Raw genomic sequence first — 27,648 nt, 5'->3', positions numbered from 1 at the left:
ATGCTAGTTTCTAATATTCTTCCTCCAGCATGTCAACTTATTACTTTCTTTCCCTCACCAATGTTTTTCTGCAAATATCCTCTCTCTTCCGGCTGAGTGGGCACTATATTCTCTCAAGGAACTACATATTAGGTATTGGCCTAAAGTAACATCTATGTCTGTAGCGGTGCGTTATCTCACCTCCCTCTGTTTGCTATCAATTAACGATTGCGAGGAGTTCGATCCATTAAGAGACTTGCATGATGATGGCATGGAATGGTGATGCCTCATTTGCCTCCGTGATTTACGTTTCAGTGGCATTCCGAAACTGAAGTCTCTACCTGTGGGTCTTCAATGTATTTCCACCCTAAAAGACCTCACCATTGAAAACTGTCCCAATTTAATGACTTTGTCGGAGCTCACCTCACTTGAATATCTTTTTATTGAAAGATGCGAGCCTAATCTGACATCACTTCTTGAGATTAGTTGTCTCACTTCTTTACGGGCACTGAGTATTGCAACCTTTCCCAATTTGATTACTTTCCCCGAATCAATTAGGAATCCAATCTCACTTGAAAGGCTTTCCATTTGGGCATGTCCCAATCTCACAACACTACCTGATGATGGTTTTCTCAAGTCTTTACAAGAACTGGAAATTATTGATTGTCCTCAGTTAAAGGAAAAATACAAAAATAAAATCGATAAGGATTTCCCTAATTTGGAAATCAAATGGTTTGGATGAGACCACAGTAGCAAATGGCTCTACCTCGTCTTCTGCAAGGGCTACTCCCCTCTTTCACTTGGTACGCATTCTATGCTTTCAAAAGAAACTGAGCTTTTTACAATTATATTCTCTATGTTACATTGATTTCTATATAATTAATTAAAATCAGACACTTTTTCGAAATCTATTCTTTATAGAAAAAATATTATATATATCCAGCCCTGGTATAATTGAATTGGTATTTTGGGTAATTTGTTTAGGTTTTCTGGTAATAAAAAATCAAAGACTTTTATTTATTTATTTTGGAACAGCTTAACTGCAAAGACTTATAGGATTTCTTGTTAAATATTATTACTATAATTTTCTTTGATTTTTGATGTAGAATTAATTGGAAGCGCAGAACAAACGGAGTTGTAAATATCTGGGCATGTTCAGAACCTTAGGAACAAGTGCAACGAGTCCACGGCTTAGGTGATTATCTTGTTTTTTGTTTCACTCTCTTTTCCCTTTGCATACAAATTTCATTCTAGATATGATTCTCATTTGTTTGTTCATTCGAATGATTTCTGCCTTTATATAAACTACAAAATGACACTTCTTTGTTTGGGTTCTTGATTTTGAATAAACAGAGTAATATCTGGCACTTGTTAAATCCGATAACATTCTGGTTAATGATCATTATTGACAACTACCCACTAGGAAGCTGTTTTATATTCAGGTATTTGTTATTTTGTTAGCTTTAACACTTTATTATTACTACCTATTTTAATCAACAAACAACAATATCCAATGTGGTTTTTGGGTTCTTACATTATGTCTGATTTTTGTTCACTATACAATGATAACATAGCTTGGACTTGCAGAAGTGCTGTTATAGATTTTAATTTATGCACAATATTTGGATACAAAGATAGGATCAATAAAATAAAAATATAGAGTTACCAATTGAATTCCCACATGAATTGGATAGTTCTTTTTTTTGTAAACCAAACTGACATAAAACATAATATTAGAAACTTTGTTTTATTTTCTTTTCCTCACTATTTTGGAATGATTCCAGGCAGAAATTGTTGGGGAATGGTCCAAGACTGATTGCGTCCTAAATTGAATGTTTTTCAGAAGGATATACTACAGGTCCATACATCTCCTTTAATTTCAGCTTTCTTTGTTAATAAATTATCCAAATTCCTCTTGTTTTCCTTCAATTAGAAGTATAATTTGTGTGTAGAATATGGAAAAGCTGGGAATATAAAAACAGACCAGAGTTTGTGATCTCCAAAGGGAGTCGATACTGCAATTATGTAAGACTCAAATGAAAAAAATCAGCGGTAAATCTTTTGTTTTTTTTCCTTTCATTTATAATTTTATTTTTGTATGTTCTCAAACTTTTATCTGGCAGTTTGGCATGGATAAAGATCACAACAAGGTGTTAACAGAGAGCTGTTCCTTTTCAAGAATGGATTTATTATGCGCACAGCTGATTTCTTAGTGAAGCTATTGAAATTTTCAAACCTAAACAGGTAATTATTTCACTATATTTATTTCTTAATTAAAACAGGTTGGTCATGATTGTCAGTTTAGTCTGTAACTCACTTTACTCTGTAACCGTATGAATCATGAAATGAATAATAAAAATCAAGTTGTTCTCTATAGTATAACTATAAATTTTATTTAGTTTTATTTCATTACATTGTTATCTGGGAACTAGGAGGGGGAAAAATTGTTTTTCACTTAGGCAGATGCTTCATAACCCCAATATATTTGAGAAAAAAAAAAATCTTGAGATCTGGTCAGTTGATTCAGAGGGATTTAACGCCACTATTTTCTTATATTCATGCATCTCCTTTCTAAGTTCGCTTTGAATTTACCACTGGCTCTCCTTATTCTTCCTTTTTGTTTCAGGTTTAGTGAATTTATCAGTTGTTGAATTCTGTATGTAGGAACTTTGAATTTGGAAACAGACGGTTTTTAGTGAATTTACTGCAACTACAAGAAGATAAAGTGGTGCATATCTCACTCCGATCTTTATATATCTTATCTCAAAGATAAGGGTAAATGGTTCATTTGTTTTGAATTATTGGAAATTGGATTGCAAGATGGTAGAAATAGTATTATTTTCCTCTCTGTTTTTGATAGGTTGAATCGGATGAAGACTGTAGCTTGGTGTTAGCAACAAGAGTACTACCTATCTTCAGTTAAAGTTCCATTTTAGGGTGACTGGTTCTTGGACGTTTCAACTACCCTCTGTGAAACCTAAGCTTATTGCAAACATTTATCTTAGTTTAGTTGTTTCAATAACAAAACCAGGCTGTGATGAAGTTTTTTTTAATGCTTTTCAAATTGTAACTCTTTTACCTGTATACATAACAGTACTTTAAGCATCCATATGAACTTAATTACAAGAACTATCATGAGAAATATTTTATAGCATCTTGCAAAGGATTATCTAGAAGAAGCAGATAATTTGAAGAAATTTATGTGGAAATCTGATGATGGATTGTATCGCTTGGATAGTTTCAGGATTTGAGAAGCTGACGTGGCTAAGGTACTCTGTTAGATTTGTCTATAATCAAATCTTATGTTTGATCATAATCAAATTTGAACAATCCTTAGTTGTGAGCATGTTAATATATAGAGAATAGGTAATGAACGTTATGTACTTCTGTGATGATTTTGACAAGGTTGGAACAAGAGAAATGAGTACATTTTTAGCTTATATTCTTTATTTTCTGAGTTATAGTTAGTTGTTAATAAATTACACCCTTAGTCCCTTATGTTCTATAATTTTTAATACAGAATAGTTGAGGCGTAGATATTCTATATGATAGGCAAGCTCTACAACATCTCACAGAGACTACTAGAAAGCAAAGATGGAGCGGTCATCTCTAACTCTGACCAATATTAGGTATGTGGCTTTTTCTATGCCTTCTTTGTTTAAGTTGATATATCTCTCTTTCCCATACTCACAGAGAAAAAACATTTGCCTTTCCAGTTTACCTTTCATTATTGCCATTGCGAAAATCCCAAAACACATTGACACCACGCTGACTAGTGTCAAACTTGAAGAATTGTGTTCAGATTTGTTAGACAGGTAAGCCTTTTAACAATATAAATTATTACTATATGGTTTCACACTATGCATGTTCAGAAATAGAATAACTCTCATATGTAATATCACTATATTTGTTTTATCTCTCTCACTTCAGTTTTCTTTCTTTTGATTTTGAGCTCTCTTTTTCTGTCATCTGGGAGTCTACTTGCCTGCTTAAGTTCACTAAATTTCAACTGCAACGAACTTTCTCATATGCTTTGGGCACCAGTTGAAACATCCTTAAGAGATGCAAAGCTTTACTTCAAAGATATAGATGAGGTAATTCTACTCCCATTGGGATTTCCAATTTGTGCTTATCAACACTGTGGTGCTTGAGTTAATCAATTTGCTTCCAAATCAAACAAAAAAGTCTAATAAATATTCCAAAGTCAACAACAAAAAGGGGAGGGTTGGCCTTACTTTACTCAAATCGTAATGTTTTCATATATATATATAACGCAAAAATGTTAATTAATAATCCTTATCCTTTTTAGTAACTCAAATTGTAATGTTTTTTACTCTTTTCACTTTTGAAATTGGATATAGAATGAATTGGAAACACAAAATGAAAGGATATCAGGGCTCACCGCAGTAGGACTTGAAACTTTGGGTGATGTAATGAGAAAGATTATCCCAAGGAACACAACTTCACCAACTTCCAAATCAGAGTTGTTCTCCACCGCATTAGATGGACAGACCAGTGAAAAGATTAATGTCTATTAGGGTGAGAAACTTGTTCTTGGGTCAGCAACCAAAAACGAAGTGGACTAGTTGTAGTAGTAGAAGGAGGAGGAGAAATGGGAACAGCAATGTGGTGGTGTGTGAGAAAGTGGTCGGCATTGAGTTGGGAACAACTAACAGTGCAGTGGCAATCATGGAAGCCAACAATTGTGACTAATGCTGAGAGGCAGAGAACAACACCATCTGTTGTGGCGTACACTAAGAATGGTGATAAGCTTGTGGGGCAAATTGCTTAGAGACAAGCTGTGGTGAATCCTGAGAACACTTTATTTTCTGTGAAAAGCTTTATTGAGAGGAAAATGTCTGAAGTTGATGAGGAGGCCAAACAGATTGGTAAATTTATCACTTTTCTTATAAGTTTTTACTGCAAAGTTAGTATTTTAACTTGACCATTTGTAAATTGGAGGCAGAATTTGTAGATTAGAGACAGCATTTGTATTTGGATTAGTGCTCACAAGAGCTTGAACTGTGAATTTCAATGATCTTTTAACTATTTGTATGCTATTTGGAGATAGGAACTTAGGATTGCTTTGTTGGATACCATGACAGGTTCTGGTATTGTTTGATCAAAACCCCAATTTTTAGATTAATCTTGAATGGGTTTTTTTTTTTGTTGAATAAAACATATATTATTATTATAAATGACTATAAATTTAATCATTTAAATACTAGTAGATTATAGATAGGATTTGAATTTGGATTAGATGTTACTTGTTATGCAATCATAATAAACTATCACTTAAATGGTAAATTTTGATAATTTTATATTCTTATAACCATTGGTATGCTATCACATGTTCAGATATCACGATAGAAAATGTTTAATAAAATCATTTAATTATTAGTTTGTTGGAGATAATTTGAATTTGGATCATCTGATGTCTTATATCATGAGAAACTATTACTTATTGCAAAAGCTTAAATTGTTAATCTTTATAATATTTTAACTAGTAGTTGACTAATTAGAGGTAGGATTTTTGGATCAATTGTTTGATACTATGATAAACTAGTGTGAATTTAATCATTTAAGCCTCATTCCAATATTCCAACATAGGTGTCCTACAAGGTCGTGAGGGATGAAAATGGCAATGTGAAGCTCAAGTGTCCGGCCATAGGCAAGCGATTTGCAGCTGAGGAGATTTCTGCACAGGTATTGAGGAAGCTTGTGGAGGATGCATCCAAGTTTCTGAATGATGGGGTGAGTAAAGCAGTGATCACAGTGCCGGCGTACTTCAATGATTCGCAGAGGACAGCTACGAAAGATGCAGGTCGCATTGCAGGGTTAGACGTCCTGCGAATAATCAATGAACCTACTGCTGCTTCGCTTGCTTATGGGTTTGAGAAGAAAAACAATGAGGCCATCCTGGTTTTTGACCTTGGAGGTGGTACTTTTGACGTTTCAGGTATGCCAATTGCTTTGTTACTCCTCTTATTGGATTTTTCTTTGTTATTGGTAAGTTCCATGCACACCCAATTGAAAAATCTCACCCATAGCCATTTTTATGAGAGGAGTAAGGCAAAGTTCATAGAGTTTTTTCCTTTTCTCCGGCTAATCCACCTCATATGTTTGTTTTTACTTATTTTATAGAGAATTATCCTTGTGAATTGTAGTCAGGCTGTTCCATTTGCATATGCGAAGTAGAATCTTGTGGGTTATCCCCTATGTATTAGTTTTGGTCATTGCCTCAAATGTCTGTTAAATTGGAGGTTTACAAGTTACAAGTCACTCATTCAATGTGTTATAATTTAGTGAGTTTGACAAATATTAATGTTTGAAATTCTTCCCAGCTTGACTATCTGAGAGCTGGGGGTATGCAATAACACAAATGAGATGACTACATGTGTGAGTGATTCCTCAACATTCTAGTGTTCCTTGTATTCTTGTATCTATTCCTAGGTGTCTTAGGTATTAGATAATATGGATGCTTTGTTGATAACTTACATGCTTGACTATAGGTTAATAATGACAGATTTCCTCTCATTCACTATCTTTATTCATTTGTTCTTTGGGGGATGATAAGATCTTTATCCAAACCAGAGGAATTCTTCAGGGCAGATTATAGAGAACTAGCAGCTTTGCTGCAAACTATTCCATAAAACTTAGGTACAGCTCCTTTGGTGTTGTACATTGGGTTCCTCAATCTAGTTCAACTTAATGGGTGCATTGACCATTTGGGACTTACAAAAATAGAATGAGCCCCTTGGGACTTATTGTTGATAAAGAGCAACTAGCAGCTTGGCTGTTAGCAAAAGAACAAATTAAAGCTTCTGTCATTCTCTACAAATTACACACACACACACACACATATATATATTTCTGACACAACCAAATTGCAAAAAAAAGACCAGGACCAATCAGAAATAATCAGCATGCCTCAAATTTTCTCATGAATTGAGTCAGGACTTCTCTCAATAGCATTTTGGGATTTTTGGGCAATGATTTGAATGTTTTAATTGATTTTGCTATGCCCTTTAACGTAATTTGAAATCAAGCTTTTTTTTTTTTTTTTTGAGGAGAAATTTCTGAAATGGATTTCTTGTTCAGGAACTTCTTGGTGTCATTGTCTTTAGATAAATGTTGGCCAATCTTTACAAGGCATAGTCATTTTTTCTAGTTTGTGGGATTATACTGTTGCATGAAATATAGCTCAGGTTCAGATATTGTTCTTTCAGCTGCAGTTTGGAAGCTCTATTTACAGTGTTATAAAAGGTTTTACCTATCTTGCTGCATTGGCATCTGCTCCCCAACTGTAATTTTAAGTATTATATTAAGGTATTATGTTGGGGGAGATTGCCAAAAAAGAATTGAGGAAAGTCTTAGCCTCTTAGGAATACATATGAAACAAATCAACAAGCACAAGGTGGTAATGTGACAATCCATACATGTGTCAATGAGCATTCAGTGAACATGTATTTTGTGATTCCTGAGATTCAATCTTCCAAAGGCAGTTTTATAGATTAAAAGAGTGACCTGGACCTTGTGATTTTGAAACATCTGATCTCTTAAAAGGTTTTTGATTTAACACAATAGTAGTTAGGTAGCACACAATCATTTGAACACTATGCCCTTTCACTACTTTTACCTTTTTGTTACCATTGCTATTGAATCCCGGTCCTTTAATTCAATTAAACAGCATGTATAAGAGATAGTTTTACTAGAATTATGAAAATATGGACTATAGTTTTCTAAAAATAGCACACTAATACTCATCAGATGTGATTTTTCACTTGTTTTCTTTTGGTGCACAAGGAAATTGGTAGTCAATGATTGTTGTGGTCTGTTATGTTTTAAATCTGCAATTCTTGAGGTTGGAGATGGAGTATTTGAGGTACTTTCTACATCAGGTGACACTCATCTAGGAGGAGATGATTTTGACAAGGTTTGAACAAGACAAATGGATAGAGCTTTGTTATTCTTTGTTTTTTGGTCTGTTAGTCGTCACTAATATTACACGTCTGTGTTCTATAATTTTAAACAGAGAATAGTTGATTGGCTTGCCCAAAACTTTAAGAGAGATGAAGGAATAGATCTTCTGAAAGACAAGCAAGCTCTACAACATCTCACAGAGACTGCGGAGAAAGCAAAGATGGATCTGTCATCTCTGACTCAAACCAGTATAAGGTATGTGACAATTTCTATGCCTTCTTTATATATATGGATCTCCCTCTTTGGCATGATCACTAAGGAAAAGTTTTTTGTTTTTACAGTTTACTTTTTATTACCGCCACTGCAGATGGCCCAAAACACATTGACACCACCCTGACAAGGGTCAAATTTGAAGAACTATGTTCAGATTTGCTAGACAGGTATGTAAGTTGAAAACTGCTACTCTGTGGTTGCCCTCTATGCATGTTCCAAAATGGAATAATTCTCATATGAAATATTAGTGTGTGTTTGATTTCCATTACTGGGGTTTGCTGCCTTTTGATTTAAAATGGTATGTTTTTGCCAATATGAATACCTATCTGCCTGCATAAGTTCAGTGGATTACAACTGAAATCCATTTTTTTCTTAGGCTACGAGGACCAGTTGAAACTGCCTTGAGAGATGCAAATCTTTCTTTCAAAGATTTAGATGAAGTAATCCTTGCTGGTGGTTCTACTCGCATCCCAGCTGTTCAGGAGCTTGTGAGGAAGATGACTGGAAAAGAGCCCAATGTGACTGTAAATCCTGATGAAGTTGTTGCTCTTGGGGCTGCAGTTCAGGTTTGTCCTTATCTTGTTGAGATAAATTACCACTTAAGTGGGTTGCTAACATGTAGGACTTTTTAAATTTTTTTAATAGGAGGTAGAGCAGTTGAACTCTCTGATATGAAGATAAATTACTACTTGTTTTAATAGCTTAAGCTACTAGAAATGGTGAATTTAATTATTTAACCATTATTCTAACATGCTCTAAATTTTTTTCTTAGTCTATTTGAAAAATAAATGACTATAACTCTCTATTTCTGATATTATCTGCTGTAATACTTATTGATATTGCATAAATTGTTGAGGCATCAATATTTTTTTTGGCCATTTTTTTTTTCAGGATGGTGTTTTAGCTGGAGAAGTTAGCTACATTGTGCTCTTGGATGTCATTCCATTGTCTCTAGGACTCAAAACTTTGGGTGGTGTAATGACAAAGATTATCCCAAAGAACACAACTTTGCCGACTTCCAAATCAGAGGTGTTTTCCACTGCGGCAGATGGGCAGACCTGTGTAGAGATTAATATCTGTCAGGGTGAGAGAGATGGGCATCTTTTTTGTCACCGCTACTGACAAGGGAACCAGAAAGAAGCAAGATATAATCATAACTAGTGCTAGCACCTTGCCAAGTGATGAGGTATGTTTCTAAAAACTATTATTATAAAGAGGGTTGTCACCTTTTCAAACTTGAGATAGCTAGTTGTAGTTCAAATTAGATTTGTTATTTAAATGAGTTTGAAATCAATATGTGGTTAATTTGTGGGTTTGAATAGCCTAAGCATAACCTATCTTAGCTGACTATAATCAATTAACTACACAAGAAATAACTGAATATACACAATAAATGCAACTGCAGAACTATGAGAGATTTTGTCACCAAACACCAAGTAAATCAAGAATAATTTGTGTATTATTGCTATATGCTGCTAACATGTATTATAGTGCTAGAACCATAAAACACAATCTTGTTTGACTCCATCATCAGTAACCCATTTGACTAGTGCATTGTGCACACATTGACTGCATGTTTGGTGAATAGGAATAGACCCAAAAATGGAATACCTATTCTATAGCTAATTAGTTGTTTGATTGCATTTTCATGCCAAAAGGACCCTCATAACTATTCCTCAACCTTCATAATAGCTCAAAAGAATAAACATCACTAGATTCACTACACACCAAATAAATCAAGATAAATTTGTGTTAGAGCTATCTGTTGGTTACATATATTATACTCCTAGAACCATAGCCATTGTTGGCAAAAAAATGATATTTTTTTTTTCTTGTTTTTATGCTAATTTGTTGATAAATGAAGCTAATTTGTTTTTATTTTTTGATCTTTAACTTTGGGGTCTTTTTTTCTTATATTTAATTTTATTAGTTATCCCTGTCAATGATGCTACCATGTTCTCCAAATAACCTATATCTTTCTTTTCTTTCTGAATCTCAGCATTTCAAGTAGCTATGCTTTTTCACATATCAACCATGATAAAAGGATGTTCTACTACTTGTTATTGTTGAAGCTATTATTACCACATATAAACCTATTTTATTTATGTTCCTAAATCCCATCTTTGGATGTACAAAATAAAAAAATAAAAAACTGCAGGTGGATAAGATGGTTAAAGAAGCTGAGAAGTTTGCAAAGGAAGACAAGGAAAAGAGGGATGCCATAGATGCAAAGAACCAAGCAGACTCAGTATTGTACCAAACTAAAAAGCAACTTAAAGAGCTGGGAGACAAAGTTCCTGGCCCAGTCAAGGAGAAAGTAGAGGCTAAAGTGACAGAGCTCAAGGATGCAATCTCTGGTGGATCAACCCAAGCCATTAAAATGCAATGGCTGCACTAAATCAAAGTTATGCAACTAGGACAATCAATCTATAGCCAGCCTGGCCAACCGGATGCTGATCCTGCTTCTGCTACTGCACCAAGGTCATCAAGATCGACTGGGAAAACAGCTGATGGTGATGATGTGATTGAAGCAGATTTTACTGACAGCAAGTAAATCACATAACTTGGTGGTGGGCAAAATTTCAACCATGCATACTTGGTTTTTTTTATATGATAGTTTGTACAGGCTTTGTTGGCTGTGATTTTGTTAGCTATGATGTACATCATGACTCCTGCCAGCCCAATTCTTCATAGTGATGAATGTGATTTAGACAATGGGTAGGTAGTCAAGGCATAAAACTTGGCAGGTGGTTTAGTCTCTTCCATGGCTAGTTAATATCAAGAGGATTCCTTTTTTCAATGTCTCACAATGTTTGTATTTGAAAATGGGTAGTCTATGGGGCATCCTCTTGAAAGAATTAACTAAAAAAATTGGAGTTTGTACGTTTTTTTTAATTTCTACATTTGGTCAAGTAGGTGGTTGATTTGTATAATCAGTGCCACCAAGGTTTATTTATCTTTAGTTTTTCATGATGATTTTGCATCAACAGTGTATATGAAATAAGTTTTTAGCGCCATACAAGTGCATCAAACGTCTTACTTTCAAGTTTTAATGAGCAGTAGAACTACTTAAATTAGTGGTCCTTATTAGAAAGTAACTATTATTACCAGCTCAATATTTTTTGTGATCTTATTTGCTTCAATTCAACCTTTTCGTTTGCTTTGAGATTTATGGTAAGGAAAAGACAATGTGGCCATGTGGGCTTTGCCAAATGAAATGGTCCTATCAACAATTTGAAGGATTGGATGGGCCTCGTTCAGCACATTGGTTCGTGGAGTTAATCCTCCCTAAGCACTGGATTCCTCCAAACCTAGAATTATCCAAAAACAACAACAAAAAGTTTATTATAGTTTACCTCCGAAAGGCTTTGAAGGAATTTTCTCCAACCTATTATATTGTTATTCATAAAATTATTCACATGTATTAAGTCACGTAACTCATGAGCACGTAACTCATGAGCTTATTTAAACAAGTCTTATGACTCATTTTTTTTAGTCTCTTCTATGGCTAGTTAATGACAAGAGGATTATTATTATTTTTTAAATATATCACAATGTTTGTATTTGTAAAATTTGGTTTTACAAGCCCTCACCAAATCCAGTATTATTATTATTTATATTGCTTACTTTATGATTTGGTGTATGTAATTGTGATAAAATACAATTATCTTGTTGATCATATAATTGAGATAAATTGATAATTAATTAATCATTTTATTACATATTTAATAAAAGGGTCTGAAACATATTTTTCAATTGACATGAGAACAATTTGAATACATAGGGTAGCATTTTTCTTTTTGAATATATCAAGGTTTAAAATTTAAAGAGATAAACCACTTGGCCTGCACTTTAATTAATGTAATATATAAACACACACAAAAAATTATAAATCTTGATGTTTACATGTTGGAAAATTTATATTTAGAGAATCTAATAAAAAATTAAATATATGATTATTTAATAGAATGGTAGACTTTGTCATTTCATTTACATGATAGATTTGGCTTAGAAGCATGATCTTTCACAACCTATCCAATGCCCAGTACTATTTGATAAGAAAGTTTCATTAAAGCAAAATCTAAAGCCATGAGAGAGAAGAAAAATATTTTTCTAAGATCTAATCTAGCTATTTCTTTTATAAAAAAAAAAAAAAAGTGGGCTAAACTACAATAACATATATACTCTTTTGTAAGAAAAATTTGAAAAATAATGATCTGGTGATTATTATGTTGGTCACTCCTGGATTAAAGTGAAATCCAGGATTGAGCATTCCTATTCCAAATGAGCCCAAACTTGTTATATATAAATCGTAATTTATTCAGCAAAAAAATATAAAAATTGTAATTTATATCTTTCATTTCAAGTATCAATTAATAGATATTAACAAAATATAAAAATACATATTCATGAACATAATTGAGAAAATAAATCATTGTACAAGTATTTAAATGTTGACTATAAACCTGAAAATTTTCAAAAAAGAAATCTACATTTGTTTTGGTTTATTTTATGAATTTGTACAATGCTTTTTTTTTTTTTTTTTAAAAAAATTTCAATTTGTACTTCTGTATACCTTAAAATGATCATTGAATTTTCAGTCATTGTCTCCGGGATTTTCAAAATCAGTACTCCATTTATGAATGAGCTTGGATGAGCTTTTTTTGTGAGCTTCTGTTGAGGAATATGTATCTGGCCCAACAAAGCCTACTAAAACATCTAGTGGGTTTGGACAATTTAAGCTGGGGAAATAAAAATAATGTGAGGAAAGAATGGAGGTACACATTGTTTTCTTTGTTTTATAGAAGCCTAAGGCCTATGTTCACATCACATGTTCAATGTTTAAGACTATTTTTTATATAAGATGGAGAAACAAAAATAATGCAGGAAAATAATAGAGTACACACAATTTTCTTCTGGTTTAGAAAGGGATTAAGGCCTTATCTTCACATGAAAATATAAGTAAAGATGACTGAAATTTAAGAATTTTGGTAAAGATCACTTTCAAATTTTAATTCAAGACGGGGAAATGAAAATAATGTAAGGTATAAAGGTCCACACGGTTTTCTCTCGATATTAAAGGGACCAATATTGCTGACTATTCTTCCTAGATTTCCTTTTATCATTAACAAAAGTCATTTTGGCATATGAGAGTTGTTGACGGAAATGGGAGGAGTAAGACATAAAAATTCCCTTCTTTTGCATTCCATGGGTTTATATTTTTTTGGAAAATTATTGTGTACTCCCGGAGTACCATAAATACGTACTCCCTCATCTCACATGAATTGTGGATCTCACTAATTAAATTCATAGTGGGAACCACCATTCATGGTACTCCCTCATCCAACTATGAATTTAATTAGTGAGATCCACCATTCATGTGAGAGGAGAGAGTATGCATTTATGGTACTCCGGGAGTATCTAATAATTTTCCAAAAAAATATAAACCCATGGAATGCAAAAGAAGGGAATTTTTATGTCTTACTCCTCCCATTTCCGTCAACAACTCTCATATGCCAAAATGGCTTTTGTTAATGATAAAAGGAAATCTAGGAAGAATAGTCAGCAATATTGGTCCCTTTAATATCGAGAGAAAACCGTGTGGACCTTTATACCTTACATTATTTTCATTTCCCCGTCTTGAATTAAAATTTGAAAGTGATCTGAGGGGACCAATATTGCTGGCCATTCCTCCTCCTTAGCTTTCTTATCATCAACAAAAGCCATCTAGGCCTTTGAGAGCTGTTGATGGAAATGGGAGGAATAAGACATAAACTTCCCTTCTTTTGAGTTCCATGGGTTTATCTATTCATTGTTTCTTTTGATATTTTGGTGTTAGTTCAATTCTCAAACTTCTCACTTTAATTTGATGACTATATTTCTTCTAATTTAATGCTTTTATGACTTTTAAACAAGTAATACTAGAGACACAATTCTTTTTACAATATATCTTATTAAGGAGGTAAATTATAAGTAGAGCAACATCACTTTTGTATGAATTTACCATTGACGGGAATTTTATTATGCATCAATCACTACATGTTTTATTATTATTATTTTTTATAATACAACATGCTATGTTAAAGAGGTTGTAAAAATTAGGAAAAAGTTTAGCTCAAAACTAGATAGTTTGGACTTTGGAGCTATCTTCCTTCATGTTTAATTTCATTTTCATATTACCCTTACAGTTTATTTCTGTTAGTAATCTGACCATTTACTATCAAATAATTGGTGTCTATTAAGTCAGGTCACCGATATTATGATAGTTGTCACCATATGACTAGTGGAAATGGACGGCAAAGCCAATATAAAAATGAAATTAAATATGAAGAGTCAAAATGAGATGTAAGGGGCTAAATTAAATACTATCCCAAACTTTAAGAGCCAAAAATGTTCTTTAATTAAAAGAAATTTTTTAGAATAATCAATTAATTCATAATAAAGTTCGATTAGAAAAATATTTATTTAAAAAGAAAATTTGAAAGTGATATAAACTAATTATCATTTGCAAAATAAGAGACTCAAAACCCTTTTATTTGCGGACATTATTTCTGCAGAGAGATAATCCATGCAAAAATTAATTCATCACACTAAAAGCCAAGCCTACTTGATTGGATTTTGAGCGTATGGTCTTTATTAATCTCTCTTAAGGCTAATGTATCACTTTATCCATTTGTTTCTCTCCCCACCTAAATAGTGAGAAAGTAATGCATGTGTTGCCTTTTCTAAAAATTTAAAAAAAAAAAATTTTAAAAAAAAATCCACTTGAGCTGAAATTTGATATTTTTTTCTCTTGTAATTAATCCTGTACAATATATTTGCTTTCCATCATGTATGTTTGGCGGAATTGGAAAATAATAGAGAGTAGAGTACTATTATACTGTACTTATATTATATCTTTTTTCTAAGATATAAATTTTTTTTTTTTAAAGATTAAAATTGGTTAGCTAAATTTGGACATGGTCTACCATTAGAAAGGATGATATGACTGGGAGAATAATTTTCCAGCTAGTGGACAAAATTTCCAACCAAGCCTGTGGCCCACTATTTTTGTTTCGGTGCAGAAGGGGCCCAAGAAGACTACTGACATCGATGACATTAGTCCACGTTAAAACTCGGTCTCTTCCTTCACTGCAGCATTTACTTTCGCTCAAACTTCATCACTTCAAGCCAACCCTCAACCTCTCCTCTCACTCTTTCAGCGTTCCTTTTGGCCACTAAGAAAAAAATGGCTGAAGCAATCCTATTTGGTCCTGCACAGAAAATGATTGCAAATTTGGGCTCTCAGACTTTCCAAGAGATTGGATCACTATGGGCTGTCAAAGGTGAGCTTGAAAAAATCAAGAACACTGTGTCCGCAATTAAAGCTGTACTTCTGGATGCAGCGGAGAAACGGAGCCATGACCATCAAGTCAAGGACTGGCTCCAAAAGCTCAACGATGCAGTTTATGATGCTGATGACTTGTTGAGTGAGTTTTCCACTGAAGCTATGCGGCGAAGATCAGGGAGTAAGAATAAAGCCACAAAAGAGGCACGTACTTTCTTTTCAAAGTCAAACCAACTAGCTTTTCGTGGTAAGATGAGTAGTAAAATAAAGGCAATGAGGCAAAAACTAAATGCGATAGCAGAAGATAGGAAAAACTTTCGCTTGGAAGAATACCATGCAGAGACAAATGTTGTGAGTAGGAAGAGGGAACCAACTCACTCGTTTGTACGTGAAGAAAAAGTTATTGGGAGGGAAGATGATAGAAAGGCTATCATAGAGCTATTATTGGACTCTAATGTAGAAGAGAATGTTTCGGTCATTCCCATTGTGGGGATAGGGGGACTAGGGAAGACTACACTTGCTCAATATGTGTACAATAATGAGAAAGTCAAAAATTATTTTGAGTTAAAAATGTGGGTATGTGTGTCTGATATCTTTGAGTTGAAAATAATTATTGAAAAGATCATAGCATCTGCTACAGGCAATGCACCTATAAATCTGAAAATGGATCAATTACAAAGTCAAATTCGCAAAAAAATTGATCCAAAAAAATACTTACTTGTATTGGATGACCTATGGAATGAAGACCGTGGAAAATGGCTTAACTTGATTAATATTTTAATGGGTGGTTCAAAAGGAAGTAAAATTATCATAACCACTCGTAGTAGATTTGTTGCAAAGATTACACACACAGTTTCACCACATATTCTCAAAGGTCTCTCTGAAGAACAGTCATGGTTTTTATTTGAGCAAGTGGCATTTAGTAAAGGGCAAGTGACCAATAATCCTACATTAGTTAGGATTGGAAGGGAGATTGTAAAAATATGCCAAGGGGTACCCCTTGCCATAATGTCCATAGGACATGTGTTATATTGTAAGGAAACAGAATTTGAATGGGTACTCGTGAAGAATAATTTACTAGCAAATGTAATTGAAGGAAATGAGATTTTTCCAATTTTAAAGTTGAGTTATGATAATCTCCCATCACATTTAAAGAGTTGTTTTGCTTATTGCTCTTTGTTTCCCAAAGATTATGAGATGAATAAGGAAACAGTGATACAATTATGGATAGCACAAGGATTTGTCCAATCATCAAACAAAAATCAACAATTAGAGGATGTTGGTGATGACTATTTTAAGGATTTACTTTGGAGGTCCTTCTTTGAAGAAGTAAAGACTTACAATGGCTTAAGATACAAGATGCATGATTTAATTCATGATCTTGCAAAAGCTGTTGCAGGCGAGGAGTGCAAGCTTGTTAGTTTTGATGGCAAAAATATTAATGAAAAAAATTGTCATGTATCATGTCCATTTCACATTGGCTCATCTTTTATTGAATCTTTAAGGTTTTTGGTTAAAGCAGTCAAGGTATGTTCATTTCTTCTGACATTTAGTGAGAAGAACTCCGGTGCCTTGGAGGAGTCAACGTTGAATACAATTATTTTGAGTTTCAAGAGCTTGCGTGCATTAGATTTACATGCATTGGAGATTACATCAATACCAAATTCTATAGGGAAGTTAATACATCTAAAGTACCTCGATCTTTCTTTTAATCGGGATATTAAAACTCTCCCTGATTCAATTACTACATTGTTGAATTTGCAAGTACTAAAACTTAATGGTTGTGAAGGTCTTAAAGAATTACCCAAAAAGTTTAGAGAATTGGTTAGCCTCAAACATCTTTATAATCATGGTTGTGATAATTTGAGTCATATGCCTTGTAGATTAGGGCAAATGACTTCACTTCAAACATTACCATTATTCATTGTGAGCACCTCCTCCCACACTGGTGGATTAGGTGAATTGAAGGACCTAAACAGCCTGCGAGGAACATTAGAGATCACACATTTGGAATGCTTGGAAGAATCTAACTCAGAATCCATTGTTGTGAATTTAAGGGAAAAGCAACATCTTGAAAAATTGATATTAAAATGGTATCATCAAGATCAAGTAGATAATAATGAAGATTTGAAGTTACCTATGCATACACATTGAAAAAATGATGGGTTACGTAAAATTCATTTACCCTATTTTGATTCCCCTCTCTTTTGACCGCCAACCACACCATGAAAAATCATATTTTCCTCTCCCTTTTTTTCCTTTCCCTTTTTTCAATCTTTCCCTTCTGTTATATTCTACTAGCATGTAACTTATGCATACACATTGATGCATTTAAAAATAAAAACATTTTTCAATCATAAAAATATACATAATTGATTGAATCATTAGAAAAATAAACGTATTTGGATGCATATTAAAAATTTTGCCTAAGTTTAATAATTTTTATGATAATTTTTATAATAATTTTTAATAAGATAGAAAATGTGATGATTTTCATTGAGTAAATATATGATTATTTGTTTAATTTTTTTAATGTTTCATTAATATTGAACTCTTAGTATATATTTTACATTCTTTAACTCACTTGACACAAAGATTAAAAAAAATTAGTGAACACATGACACAAAATTAACTCACAAGTGAAAACTTATTTACTATCTAATTAAAATTTTCTCAATTGTGGCTTTAAATATATATATATTTTGGATATACACATGAGTTTACTCTTCTTTTGTTTATTGAGTTTTTGATGGTTTATTTATTTTAGATTCTTTGTACTTTGCACAATATTAACTCACTTAGAATGAAATAGAACATATGACGTAAAATTAGACAATAATTAAAATTTAAAATCTAATTGAAATTTCTCTTTCTTTTGGTTTTAATAATATATATATATATATATATATATATATATATATATATATATATATATATATATATAGATATGTTTTTGGATTATGGTTCCTCTATTGTTTGTGTGAGGTGCCGAGGACCCAAAAACCCGATGATCCGAGGAAGGGAAGGCCGACACGTATTAAGCAAAAGGAAATAGAGGACTAAAGGAAATTTACTCTATAAGACCCGAGGATGACGTGGCATGGGCGCTGGTGACATAAAGGACATGTTACAAATATCTGAATGTGGCAAGATAACTTAGAAGATTGCATTAAATGCCCAGCAACAACCCTTCTGGCCGCATTAATTAGAAAGTACCAACTCAATCCGTTGTATTAATGAAGATATGACCTGAACAGTGCGGAACGCAAAGTTAGAACTTTGCTCCATTATCGACAGACAGGTATCGGGGGAAAAGCGTAGTAGATTGCAAGGTGTAAGGCTGCGATGATAGGAGCTAATGATATAAATAGGAACCAAAAACTACGGAAGGGGGGACTTTTTGGTTGTTGAACCCTCTCTACCAAATGTATTGTATTCGGACCTCTAGTGAATGAACGAGCAGTGAAAGCCTTAAGCTGGTTTATGTGTTTTTGGTCCTTACAATTGGCACCGTCTGTGGGAACAACAACGTGATACATTCCATTGAGAAACATATGGCTGAGGCGTATCTCGAAGGTGAGGAATCAGTGAGTTCACGAAGCAGGGACGTAACCGTAAGTTTCCAACAAGGAAAAGGGAAGGGACATACCTCAGCAGTGGCGGAGGCATATGACAGCGGCCGGGGGGCTGAACAGCGATCACCAACTGAGGGGCATATGTCTCGCGATGAGGTGTTGCAACAAATGCAATCTGAGATAGCTTACTTGCGCAAGCGTGTGGATAATAGAAAACGGAGACGTAAGAGTCAGGCTTGTTATTCCAGTGACAGTTCGGAAGCAAACCTTGGAGGAAATGAGCCCCCAATGTTTGAGCCTACTCGAAGTGTAACTCGTGTCAGCGTATCTTTGGGTGTCAGGGCAAAGAAGGAGAAGGAGATGAGGATGCCAGCTACTGATGGGATATATCATGATGATGGAAGCGATGCAATGGGTAAAGCCCTAAGGCAAATCGCCAAATCCCCTTTTGTGATCGGGATTAATAGGGCAAAGCTGCCTCGTAGGTTTTCTCAGCCCATTTTTACTATGTACAACGGGAGGACTGATCCCGTGGAACACGTCAGTCATTTTAGTCAAAAGATGGCCGTTTACTCGAACAATGAGGCGTTGATGTGCAGAGTTTTTCCCTCTAGTTTGGGCCCTGTGGCCATGAGGTGGTTTGATACTTTGGCCGAAGGTTCTCTGAAGTCTTTTGAAGAGTTGACTAGGGCATTTGGAGCAAGGTTCATAACTTGTACGAGGATTCCAAAACCCTTGGATGCTCTATTGTCTGTGACTATGAGGGAAGGCGAAACACTTAAAACCTATTCCGACCGGTATTGGAAAATGTATAATGAAATTGATGGAGATGTGGAGAATGCAGCCGTGAGAACTTTCAAAGTGGGCCTTCCCACGGAGCATGGGTTAAGGAAGTCCTTGACGATGAAGGCCGCGATAGATATGCGTCAACTCATGGACCGGATAGACAAGTATAAACGGGTAGAAGAAGACCAGTTGCAAAGCAAAGGAAAAATGAAAGTGTATCCGGAGAGGAAAGATCCTCGGGGAGGGGGGTTTCAAGGTAGTCGGCCTAAACGAGACTTTGCAAGCCGCCCGATGACTGCCGAAACGCCTCTAATTAACTCATTATTCAAGGAGCCCGTGCATCACATACTGGAGAAAATTCGACATGAACCATATTTTAGGCCACCCAACAAAATGAGTGGAGATGCATCTATGAGAAATCAGGACCTCCACTGCCATTATCATCAGGATAAGGGACACACCACGGAGGAATGCCGGACATTGCGCGATCATCTGAATCAATTGATTAAGGCCGGGAAGATCAATCATTTATTGGCAAAGCCAGATGGGAAAGGGGAACAGCAAGGCGCTCGAAAATATTGGGGTCATGCCCCTCAACCATCTCTAGGCACTATTAACGTCATCTTGGCTCAACCGAGAGGAGAATTCGGGAAACCTTCTCGGGTCATGACCGTTCAAAACAAATGTGGGAATGGGGTCATAGAAGAAAGTAACCAAGCAAGTAAAAGAATGAAGTTCTCGGCGACGCCAATATTGGGATTTTCTGATAAGGATAAAGAAGGCACGTTTCAACCCCACGATGACGCCTTGGTGGTTACGGTTCGTATCGGGGGATATGATGTGAAACAAGTCTTGGTGGATGATGGAAGTGGTGCCGAGATCATGTATCCTGACCTATTTAATGGTTTGAAATTGCGGGAAGAAGATTTGGAAAAATATGACCATCCGTTGGTCGGCTTTGATGGAAAGCAGGTAATCCCACGGGGAATGATTAAGTTACCTATGCAGATGGAGGGTTCCGAAGTACAGGTGAACTTCATAGTTGTTATGGCGTACTCCCCGTACACAGCCATTTTGGCTAGGCCTTGGCTGCATGCAATGGAGGCAGTTTCATCTACTTTACACGTAATGGTGAAATACCCTATACAGGGAAGCGTGGGAGTACTACATGGCAGTCAAATGGTAGCCAGGCAATGTCTGACGTCTGCCACTATTCGAACAGGTCAAGGATCATTGGCAGGGGAAGTTCTTGAGACATCATAGCAATTAAAGGAGTCTGCTCGGGAAATCGGCGAAGATGAGGATGGAGGCTCTGCCGAGCAAATAGACAAAGTATTCATAGGGGAAGATAAAGAAAAATATTTTCAAGTCGGATCGAAGTTGTCGACACTAGAAAGGGAGGAGTTGGTTCAATTCTTACAGGATAATATTGATGTTTTTGCATGGACGACTTATGACGTACCAGGAATTAATCCGGAAGTTATTTGCCACCATTTGAATATTAACCCCCATGCTACGCCGCGAAAACAGCCTCCTCGGCGAGCATCTCAAGAGCATGCAGAAGCAGTTAAAGAGGAGGTTAGTAAGCTAAAGCAAGCTGGTGCGATCAAGGAGATCTTCTATCCTGAGTGGCTGGCCAACACTGTCATGGTAAAAAAGAAGAATGGGAAATGGAGAGTCTGTATTGACTTTACAGATCTGAATAAGGCATGTCCCAAGGATCCCTTCCCTATACCCAGAATTGATCAACTGGTGGATGCAACTGTGGGGCATCCCCGAATGAGCTTCTTGGATGCATTCCAAGGGTATCATCAGATCCCTTTGTCATTGAATGATCAGGAGAAGACGGCTTTTCGCGCCTCTAATGGCAACTACCATTACCGAGTGATACCTTTTGGTCTTAAGAACGCAGGATCCACTTACCAACGGATGGTGACCAGAATGTTCGACTCGCAGTTGAGGCGTAATATGGAAGCCTATATCGATGATATGGTAATTAAAAGTAAAAAAACGGAAGACCATTTGAAGGATTTGCATGAAACCTTCTCAGTTTTAAGAAAGCACAAGTTATGCTTGAATGCATCAAAGTGTTCTTTTGGAGTGGGCTCGGGAAAGTTTCTAGGGTACATGATAACTCATCGGGGAATTGAAGTTAATCCTCATCAAATCAAGGCTGTCTAAGGCTTGCATGCCCCTCGGAATCCGAAAGAAGTGTAGAAGCTAGCCGGTATGATTGCAGCCTTGAATAGGTTCATATCTCGGTCCGCAGATAGGTGCCGCCCATTTTATCGCCTTTTGCACAAGTGGAAAGATTTCCAGTGGACTAATGAATGTAATTTGGCTTTTGAGGACTTAAAGCAATACCTAGCTAAGCCACCGATATTATCAAGACCAGAAAAGGAAGAAGTGTTATATGCTTATCTAGCCGTCACAGATCATGCCGTAAGTCTTGTCTTGATACGGAATGATGATGGGGTCTAGAAACCAATATATTATGTCAGCAAGTCCTTACAGGAAGTAGAACAACGATATCTACTTTTGGAAAAAGCGCTTCTAGCCGTGGAGCATGCAACGAGGAAATTGCCCCATTACTTTCAAGCCCATATCGTAGTGATACTCACTCAGTTGCCCTTGCAAGCTATCATGAGGAAGTCAGACTACACGAGTCGTGTAGCAAAGTGGGGCACCAAGCTGGGAGCTTATGATATCAAATATATGCCTCGGACAGCTATCAAAGGGCAAATACTTGCCGATTTCGTGGCCGAGTTCACGGAAGGACAGATTAACCGCGAAGATACCATGATGACAGTAATGACCATTGGGATGGAAAACGTCACTCATTGGGAAGTCTACACGGATGGGGCATCAAATCGAAAGGGAGCCGGGGTTGGGGTCGTGTTAATTTCTCCCGAAAAGTTAGTCATTGAAAAATCATTGAGGCTGGGATTCTCAGCCACTAATAATGAGGCTGAATATGAAGCTCTCTTGGTGGGTGCCCAAATGGTCAAACACTTGGGAGGAAGGATAGTGAGGTTATATTGTGATTCCAGACTAGTGGTAGGGCAAGTTAATGGAGAATTTGAGGCAAAAGATGAGCGAATGAAGAGCTATCTCAAACGAGTCAAAGGGGTGTTGAGTTTGTTTGAAAGTTTCCAAGTATAACAAGTCCCAAGGGGACAGAATGCTCATGCTGACTCATTAGCAATGTTAGCCACTTCACTAGGCTCAAAATTACCACGTATGGTCATGGTGGGGGATTTACAGACCTCTAGCTTGACAAGCATCTCGATGGTGCGGGTTCACAGCATTCATGTGGGCCCAAGCTGGATGGACCCAATCATAGCTTTCTTGCAGCACGGTGTACTACCTGAAGATGGAGCAATGGCCGAGAAGGTACGAAGAAGCGCTCCCCGTTATTGGCTGTCAGAGGAGCAGAAGCTCTATAGGCGTTCCTATGCAGGGCCGTATCTGCTCTGTGTACATCCTGAAGCCGTGGAACCTTTGTTGGAAGAATTGCATGAAGGGGTGTGTGGGAGCCACATCGGAGGAAGATCATTAGCTCACAGAGCCATGACTCAAGGGTATTGGTGGCCGAGCATGCAGAAAACCTCCCAAGAGTATGCCAAGAAATGTGATTAGTGTCAAAGATTTGCGCCAAACATTCATCAACCAGGAGGTGCTTTAAATCCGTTGTCCAGCCCATAGCCCTTCGCTAAGTGGGGTTTAGATATTGTTGGACCTTTTCCTCGGGCAATTGGTAATAAGAGATGGCTCATTGTCGGCACGGATTACTTTACGAAGTGGGTGGAAGCCGAACCGTTAGCCAACATTAGGGATGTGGATGCGAGGAAATTCATCTAGAAAAATATCATAACTCGCTTTGGAGTCCCTCACACCTTGATTTCTGATAACGGGCTTCAGTTTGATAGCAAGGCTTTCCGACGGTACTGTACAGGAATGGGAATAAGAAATGGATATTCAACACTATCCTATCCTCAAGGGAATGGTCAGGCCGAAGCAACAAATAAAGTCATCTTAGCGGGGTTGAAGAAACGATTGGATGACGCTAAAGGATGCTGGGTAGAAGAGTTGCCTCATGTATTATGGGCCTATCACACTACACCCCGAAGATCGACAAGCGAGACACCCTTTTCAATGACGTATGGTATGAAAGCTATAATACCATTAGAATCGGGCTTTCCCACCCTGAAATCCGACCAGTATGACGATACGAGTAATCGTGATAGGATGCTTGATTGCTTGAATACTATTGAGGAAAGAAGAGAAGTAGCCAGTGTGAAGATGGGTAGTTACCAGCAGAAACTCAAGCAGACATACGACAGAGGAGTTAGGTCCAGGCCCCTAGTACCAGGTGATTTGGTGCTGAGAAAAGTAGTAGGGGCAGCAAGAAATCCTGCTTGGGGAAAGTTGGGGCCTAATTGGGAGGGGCCGTATAAAATCACCTCATTAGCAGGTGTAGGGGCTTATCGTTTAGAAGATCTGGATGGGAGGGTGATGCCTCGTCCTTGGAATGTAAATAACTTACGACGTTATTATTATTAAGAAAAGAATTTCCTTTTGTACTAAGGATGTTGTCGTCTTGTTTTTCTTCGTATCAATCTTGCATTCACCAAAACACAAGTGTTAAACTGACCTTAGCTCTTGTTCGGCTCCTCGGGCCACAAGTCTAAGAGAAATTAACCACTTGCAAAAACACAAGGGTTAAACTGCTTTTGGTTCTAATCTGGTTCCATTTGGTTCTTATCTGGCTTCTCGGGCCATAACTCAAGAATCATAAATCTGACAAGGTAAAGGCTATTGTATCTCAACCAGTTAAGTATGAGTATAAACAAACATTAGGTATGTTAAGTTAAGCTTGTTTCATGCCTCGTCTCTCACACGTCATGAAGGTTAAGCAGTTAAGTTATGGTTCCCGAGTTAATCCTTTTGTGTTTCTTAAGATCACAAGTATAATAATGAACAACTTATAAGTGATATTATGATTTTTAATTCATTTAAGCCTCTATCTGGATGTGTACAAAGTGACAGTTGAACGGCAACACATAGTAATAAGAATTGCATAACAAAAAAAAAAAGAAAGAAAGGCCAATATTAATCCCTTGTAAAATATTCGTTACAAAAATGGAGCATTCATATAGCCCCTTACACCCGTAAAAAAAAAAAAAAAACAGAAGAAGACAACAACAACAAAACGACTAAGCAACAGGCTGCTTGTCTTTTCTCTTCTCTGATTCTTTATCTTTTTTCTTCTTCTTTACTGGCTCTTCGGCCAAATCACCCTCAACTACTTCTTCCACGGGTTGGGCTGTAGGAGAAGGGTTTTTTGTTGTTGGCACATCAGATGGGTCAGGAGCAAGAATGGGCGCAGCTGGTTCACTTGGAGGCAGGGGGGGAGTAGGAGTTAGGTGTAATGCCGGAGGGTAGTAAACATTGTCTGGATTTCGGAGTTCAGCGTCAGCAGCTACCCCGGCAGCGTCCAGAGCACGACCCCATACCTCCAAGCAAAACGCTCTAGCAACCCCTTTAAGTTGGGCGGCCAAGCTGTCAGAGGCCTTCTTTATCCCCGCATCGTATGCTGCTTGTTCAGCTGCGGCCTGCTCCTGCTCCTTGGTGGCTAGCAACCCTTGCACTTGCTTAAGCTCAACAACAGTGAGAGCGAGCCTGTTTTGAGCCTGCTTTTGGGCCTCAAGAGCAAGATTCGCTTGCGATTCATAGCTTTGCAGGGCAGCCTCAGCGTTTTTGTGAGCTTTTTCTACCTCAGACAAGCGAGTGAGGGTATCTTTTAAATTTAACTCGGCCTCTTTTTGTGCCCTCACTGCCGCCTCGGCATTGTGCTCAGCTTTCCGAGCAAGGTCCAGCGAATGGTCTACCCACTCTTCAGCCATAAAAGAAGCCTGGACCGCCTATGATATATTCGAATTAACAGAGTTAGTCATAACAAAGAGTTAAGCTCATAAATGGGATGTGCAAAGACTTAGGAAATACCTTGGCTAAATCCTGCTTCAAGGACAGGAAGACTTCTCTCTTGCGGAATGACCGCAACTCAGCCATGTCTTCAGGAAGGCATAGAGCCTTCTCTAAGCACTCAGCCACCAGGCTCGAGCTTCCCTTCTTCGGGTCCCTCAGGTTGGCGTCATCCAAAACAGGGTTACCCGAGCTGAGGGTGAAGTTGGGTCGCCAGGCTGACGCCTTCCTTGTCGACTCACTATTGGGGTCCTTCGATGAACCAGTAGGAGCAGATTTTTTTGGAAAGGGCTTTGCCAGCCCTGGTATCTTTAGCAGAAGGGTCGAGACTCTCCCCTTCTTCGATTTCTATTACATTTTTGTTACTTTGGCCTCTTTTTCATTTTTTGTCCACAATCTCCGAGGAAGGTGCACGAGGCACAGCCGGAGTAATTGGACGAGGAGGGACCGGCATCGCCGATGAAGAATCGCCTGCGTGCGCTTGCAGAAGGGCCAGCAGGTCAGGCTTTTTCTCTTGAAAGCCCATTATGCTGGTCGAGGGGTTGGAACTGGAAGGAGCGTCTAGGCGGTAGAACACTTCAAAATCCTTCTTTGTCACCTCAGGTTGATTTGGCTCGGGGGTGGCAGCTCTTTCCTCGGCGACAAGAGTGGCAACTTGCTCCGGAGGATAAAGTAATTGGGCAGCAAGTGGGGCAGGAAGCTGTGCGTCTTGAGTTCCTGCAGGCGGAGGTACAGGCAGTAGGAATCCAGGGGCCGCAACGTCAATCTGAGCTAATCGTAGGTCCCTTGCTCTGATTACGTTCTTCGGGCTTTGGAAGCGTTTGGTGGATGGTGTGTATCCGAGGATGAGGTGGGCTGCTCGGAGTTGTCCGTCCCTGTGAACAAATATTTCTGACGGAAGAATCCTGTTTAGATCAGCGCGATTCACAGCAGACAAGTTCGGAGCGGTATGGTAATCGTCTGTAATAAGGGATGACATCGTTAGAATGAATAAGTTAAGCAATACAAAACACATAAAAGGAATTTGGTCACTCCTAAGTACTAGGTCAGTCCTCGGGAACCCTACCTGGCACCCCTTCTCGGGTAGGGCAGTGTAAGCCGTCATGCCTATTGCCCGAGATGACAAGGTAATCTTCATCCATCCCTTTACTTGAGTCGGGTAAGCAAGAGATCAGCCTAACGGAGGGGATCCTACACTTCATATAATATTTAGTCCTGTCCCCTTTTTGGCAGTTGTACACCCAATTTACATCCTGCCAGGTCAAGTTGGTCCCCATCCTTCGGTTAAGGGCATCTGCACATCCTAAAATTCTAAGGACATTTGGCGAACATTGTGAGGGGGTAAGCCTATAGTTTATTAGAAAGTCCCTAGTTACTCTACCCATAGGAATTTCCATGACCCCCTCTATAAATGCAATCATTGGAATCAAAACGGATTCAGGTGGCCGAGATACGAGTGGAATCTCTTCATCCTCACAATACGTAATGTCTACGTCATCAGGGATCCTATATCGGTTTTTAAAGGTGGCCTTCGCCTCATCTGTGTTAACTAGCTTAGCGTACCTACCCATTAGTCCCCACAACAAGAGGAGAACAGCAAGCAAGTAGAAAGAAACAAAAGGAAAATGAACACACCTCTGAAGATCGCTTAAAGATGGTCCTCGGGAGCTCACTCTTCTCTTGATCCTTCAAAATGCCAAAATGAACTTCATCCAGCCTGAAGGTTTGCTTTTATAGGGGTGGAGAGGTAGAAATAATGAGGTAAAAGAAGTAAGGGCGGTAACTTTCCCGCTCATAATT

General features: G+C 37.3%; 4 protein-coding genes and 1 pseudogene across 4 annotated transcripts; all 5 read left to right on the top strand.

The window, feature by feature from the left end:
* Window positions 1–1,083: 1,083 nt before the first annotated feature.
* LOC142617649 (stromal 70 kDa heat shock-related protein, chloroplastic-like) lies at window positions 1,084–7,112 on the top strand. Its single transcript, XM_075790593.1, has 11 exons — window positions 1,084–1,174; window positions 1,333–1,421; window positions 1,764–1,837; window positions 1,932–2,031; window positions 2,103–2,223; window positions 2,644–2,754; window positions 2,840–3,608; window positions 3,696–4,073; window positions 4,341–4,868; window positions 5,590–5,938; window positions 6,324–7,112. Exons 9-11 carry the CDS (start codon window positions 4,848–4,850, stop codon window positions 6,326–6,328), a joined length of 375 nt encoding a protein of 124 aa, XP_075646708.1. The 5' UTR covers window positions 1,084–1,174; window positions 1,333–1,421; window positions 1,764–1,837; window positions 1,932–2,031; window positions 2,103–2,223; window positions 2,644–2,754; window positions 2,840–3,608; window positions 3,696–4,073; window positions 4,341–4,847; the 3' UTR covers window positions 6,329–7,112.
* LOC142617010 (stromal 70 kDa heat shock-related protein, chloroplastic-like) lies at window positions 7,064–10,975 on the top strand (annotated as a pseudogene).
* A 4,403-nt stretch (window positions 10,976–15,378) lies between these two features.
* Window positions 15,379–17,656, top strand: LOC142617009 (putative disease resistance protein RGA1). The gene has a single exon (XM_075789719.1). The coding sequence runs from the start codon at window positions 15,404–15,406 to the stop codon at window positions 17,654–17,656; it is 2,253 nt and encodes a 750-aa protein (XP_075645834.1). The 5' UTR covers window positions 15,379–15,403.
* Window positions 17,657–19,056: 1,400 nt separating this feature from the next.
* Window positions 19,057–22,044, top strand: LOC142617007 (uncharacterized). The gene is made up of 2 exons (XM_075789718.1): window positions 19,057–21,045; window positions 21,127–22,044. Exons 1-2 carry the CDS (start codon window positions 19,057–19,059, stop codon window positions 22,042–22,044), a joined length of 2,907 nt encoding a protein of 968 aa, XP_075645833.1.
* A 48-nt stretch (window positions 22,045–22,092) lies between these two features.
* Window positions 22,093–23,502, top strand: LOC142617006 (uncharacterized). Its single transcript, XM_075789717.1, has 3 exons — window positions 22,093–22,305; window positions 22,378–23,019; window positions 23,128–23,502. The coding sequence occupies exons 1-3, from the start codon at window positions 22,093–22,095 to the stop codon at window positions 23,500–23,502; spliced, it is 1,230 nt and encodes a 409-aa protein (XP_075645832.1).
* Window positions 23,503–27,648: the final 4,146 nt, after the last annotated feature.

The sequence above is a fragment of the Castanea sativa genome, chromosome 11 (genome assembly GCF_040712315.1).
Source record: "Castanea sativa cultivar Marrone di Chiusa Pesio chromosome 11, ASM4071231v1".
NCBI classification, from domain to species: domain Eukaryota; kingdom Viridiplantae; phylum Streptophyta; class Magnoliopsida; order Fagales; family Fagaceae; genus Castanea; species Castanea sativa.
Note: the sequence above shows the minus strand (reverse complement) of the source record. Positions and strands in the feature narration are given on the sequence as shown.

Excerpts from the sequence above, each read along its gene's own strand:
- LOC142617009 (XM_075789719.1), top strand. The coding sequence starts at position 15,404 with ATGGCTGAAGCAATCCTATTTGGTCCTGCACAGAAAATGATTGCAAAT.
- LOC142617007 (XM_075789718.1), top strand. The coding sequence starts at position 19,057 with ATGGCTGAGGCGTATCTCGAAGGTGAGGAATCAGTGAGTTCACGAAGC. Across the intron at positions 21,046-21,126 it reads TACTACATGGCAGTCAAATG|CAATTAAAGGAGTCTGCTCG; the intron begins GTAGCCAGGCAA and ends GAGACATCATAG.
- LOC142617649 (XM_075790593.1), top strand. The coding sequence starts at position 4,848 with ATGAGGAGGCCAAACAGATTG. Across the intron at positions 4,869-5,589 it reads TGAGGAGGCCAAACAGATTG|GTGTCCTACAAGGTCGTGAG; the intron begins GTAAATTTATCA and ends ATTCCAACATAG.
- LOC142617006 (XM_075789717.1), top strand. The coding sequence starts at position 22,093 with ATGATTGCAGCCTTGAATAGGTTCATATCTCGGTCCGCAGATAGGTGC. Across the intron at positions 22,306-22,377 it reads TAGCCGTCACAGATCATGCC|GAAGTAGAACAACGATATCT; the intron begins GTAAGTCTTGTC and ends AAGTCCTTACAG. Across the intron at positions 23,020-23,127 it reads GTTTGTTTGAAAGTTTCCAA|ACCTCTAGCTTGACAAGCAT; the intron begins GTATAACAAGTC and ends GGGGATTTACAG.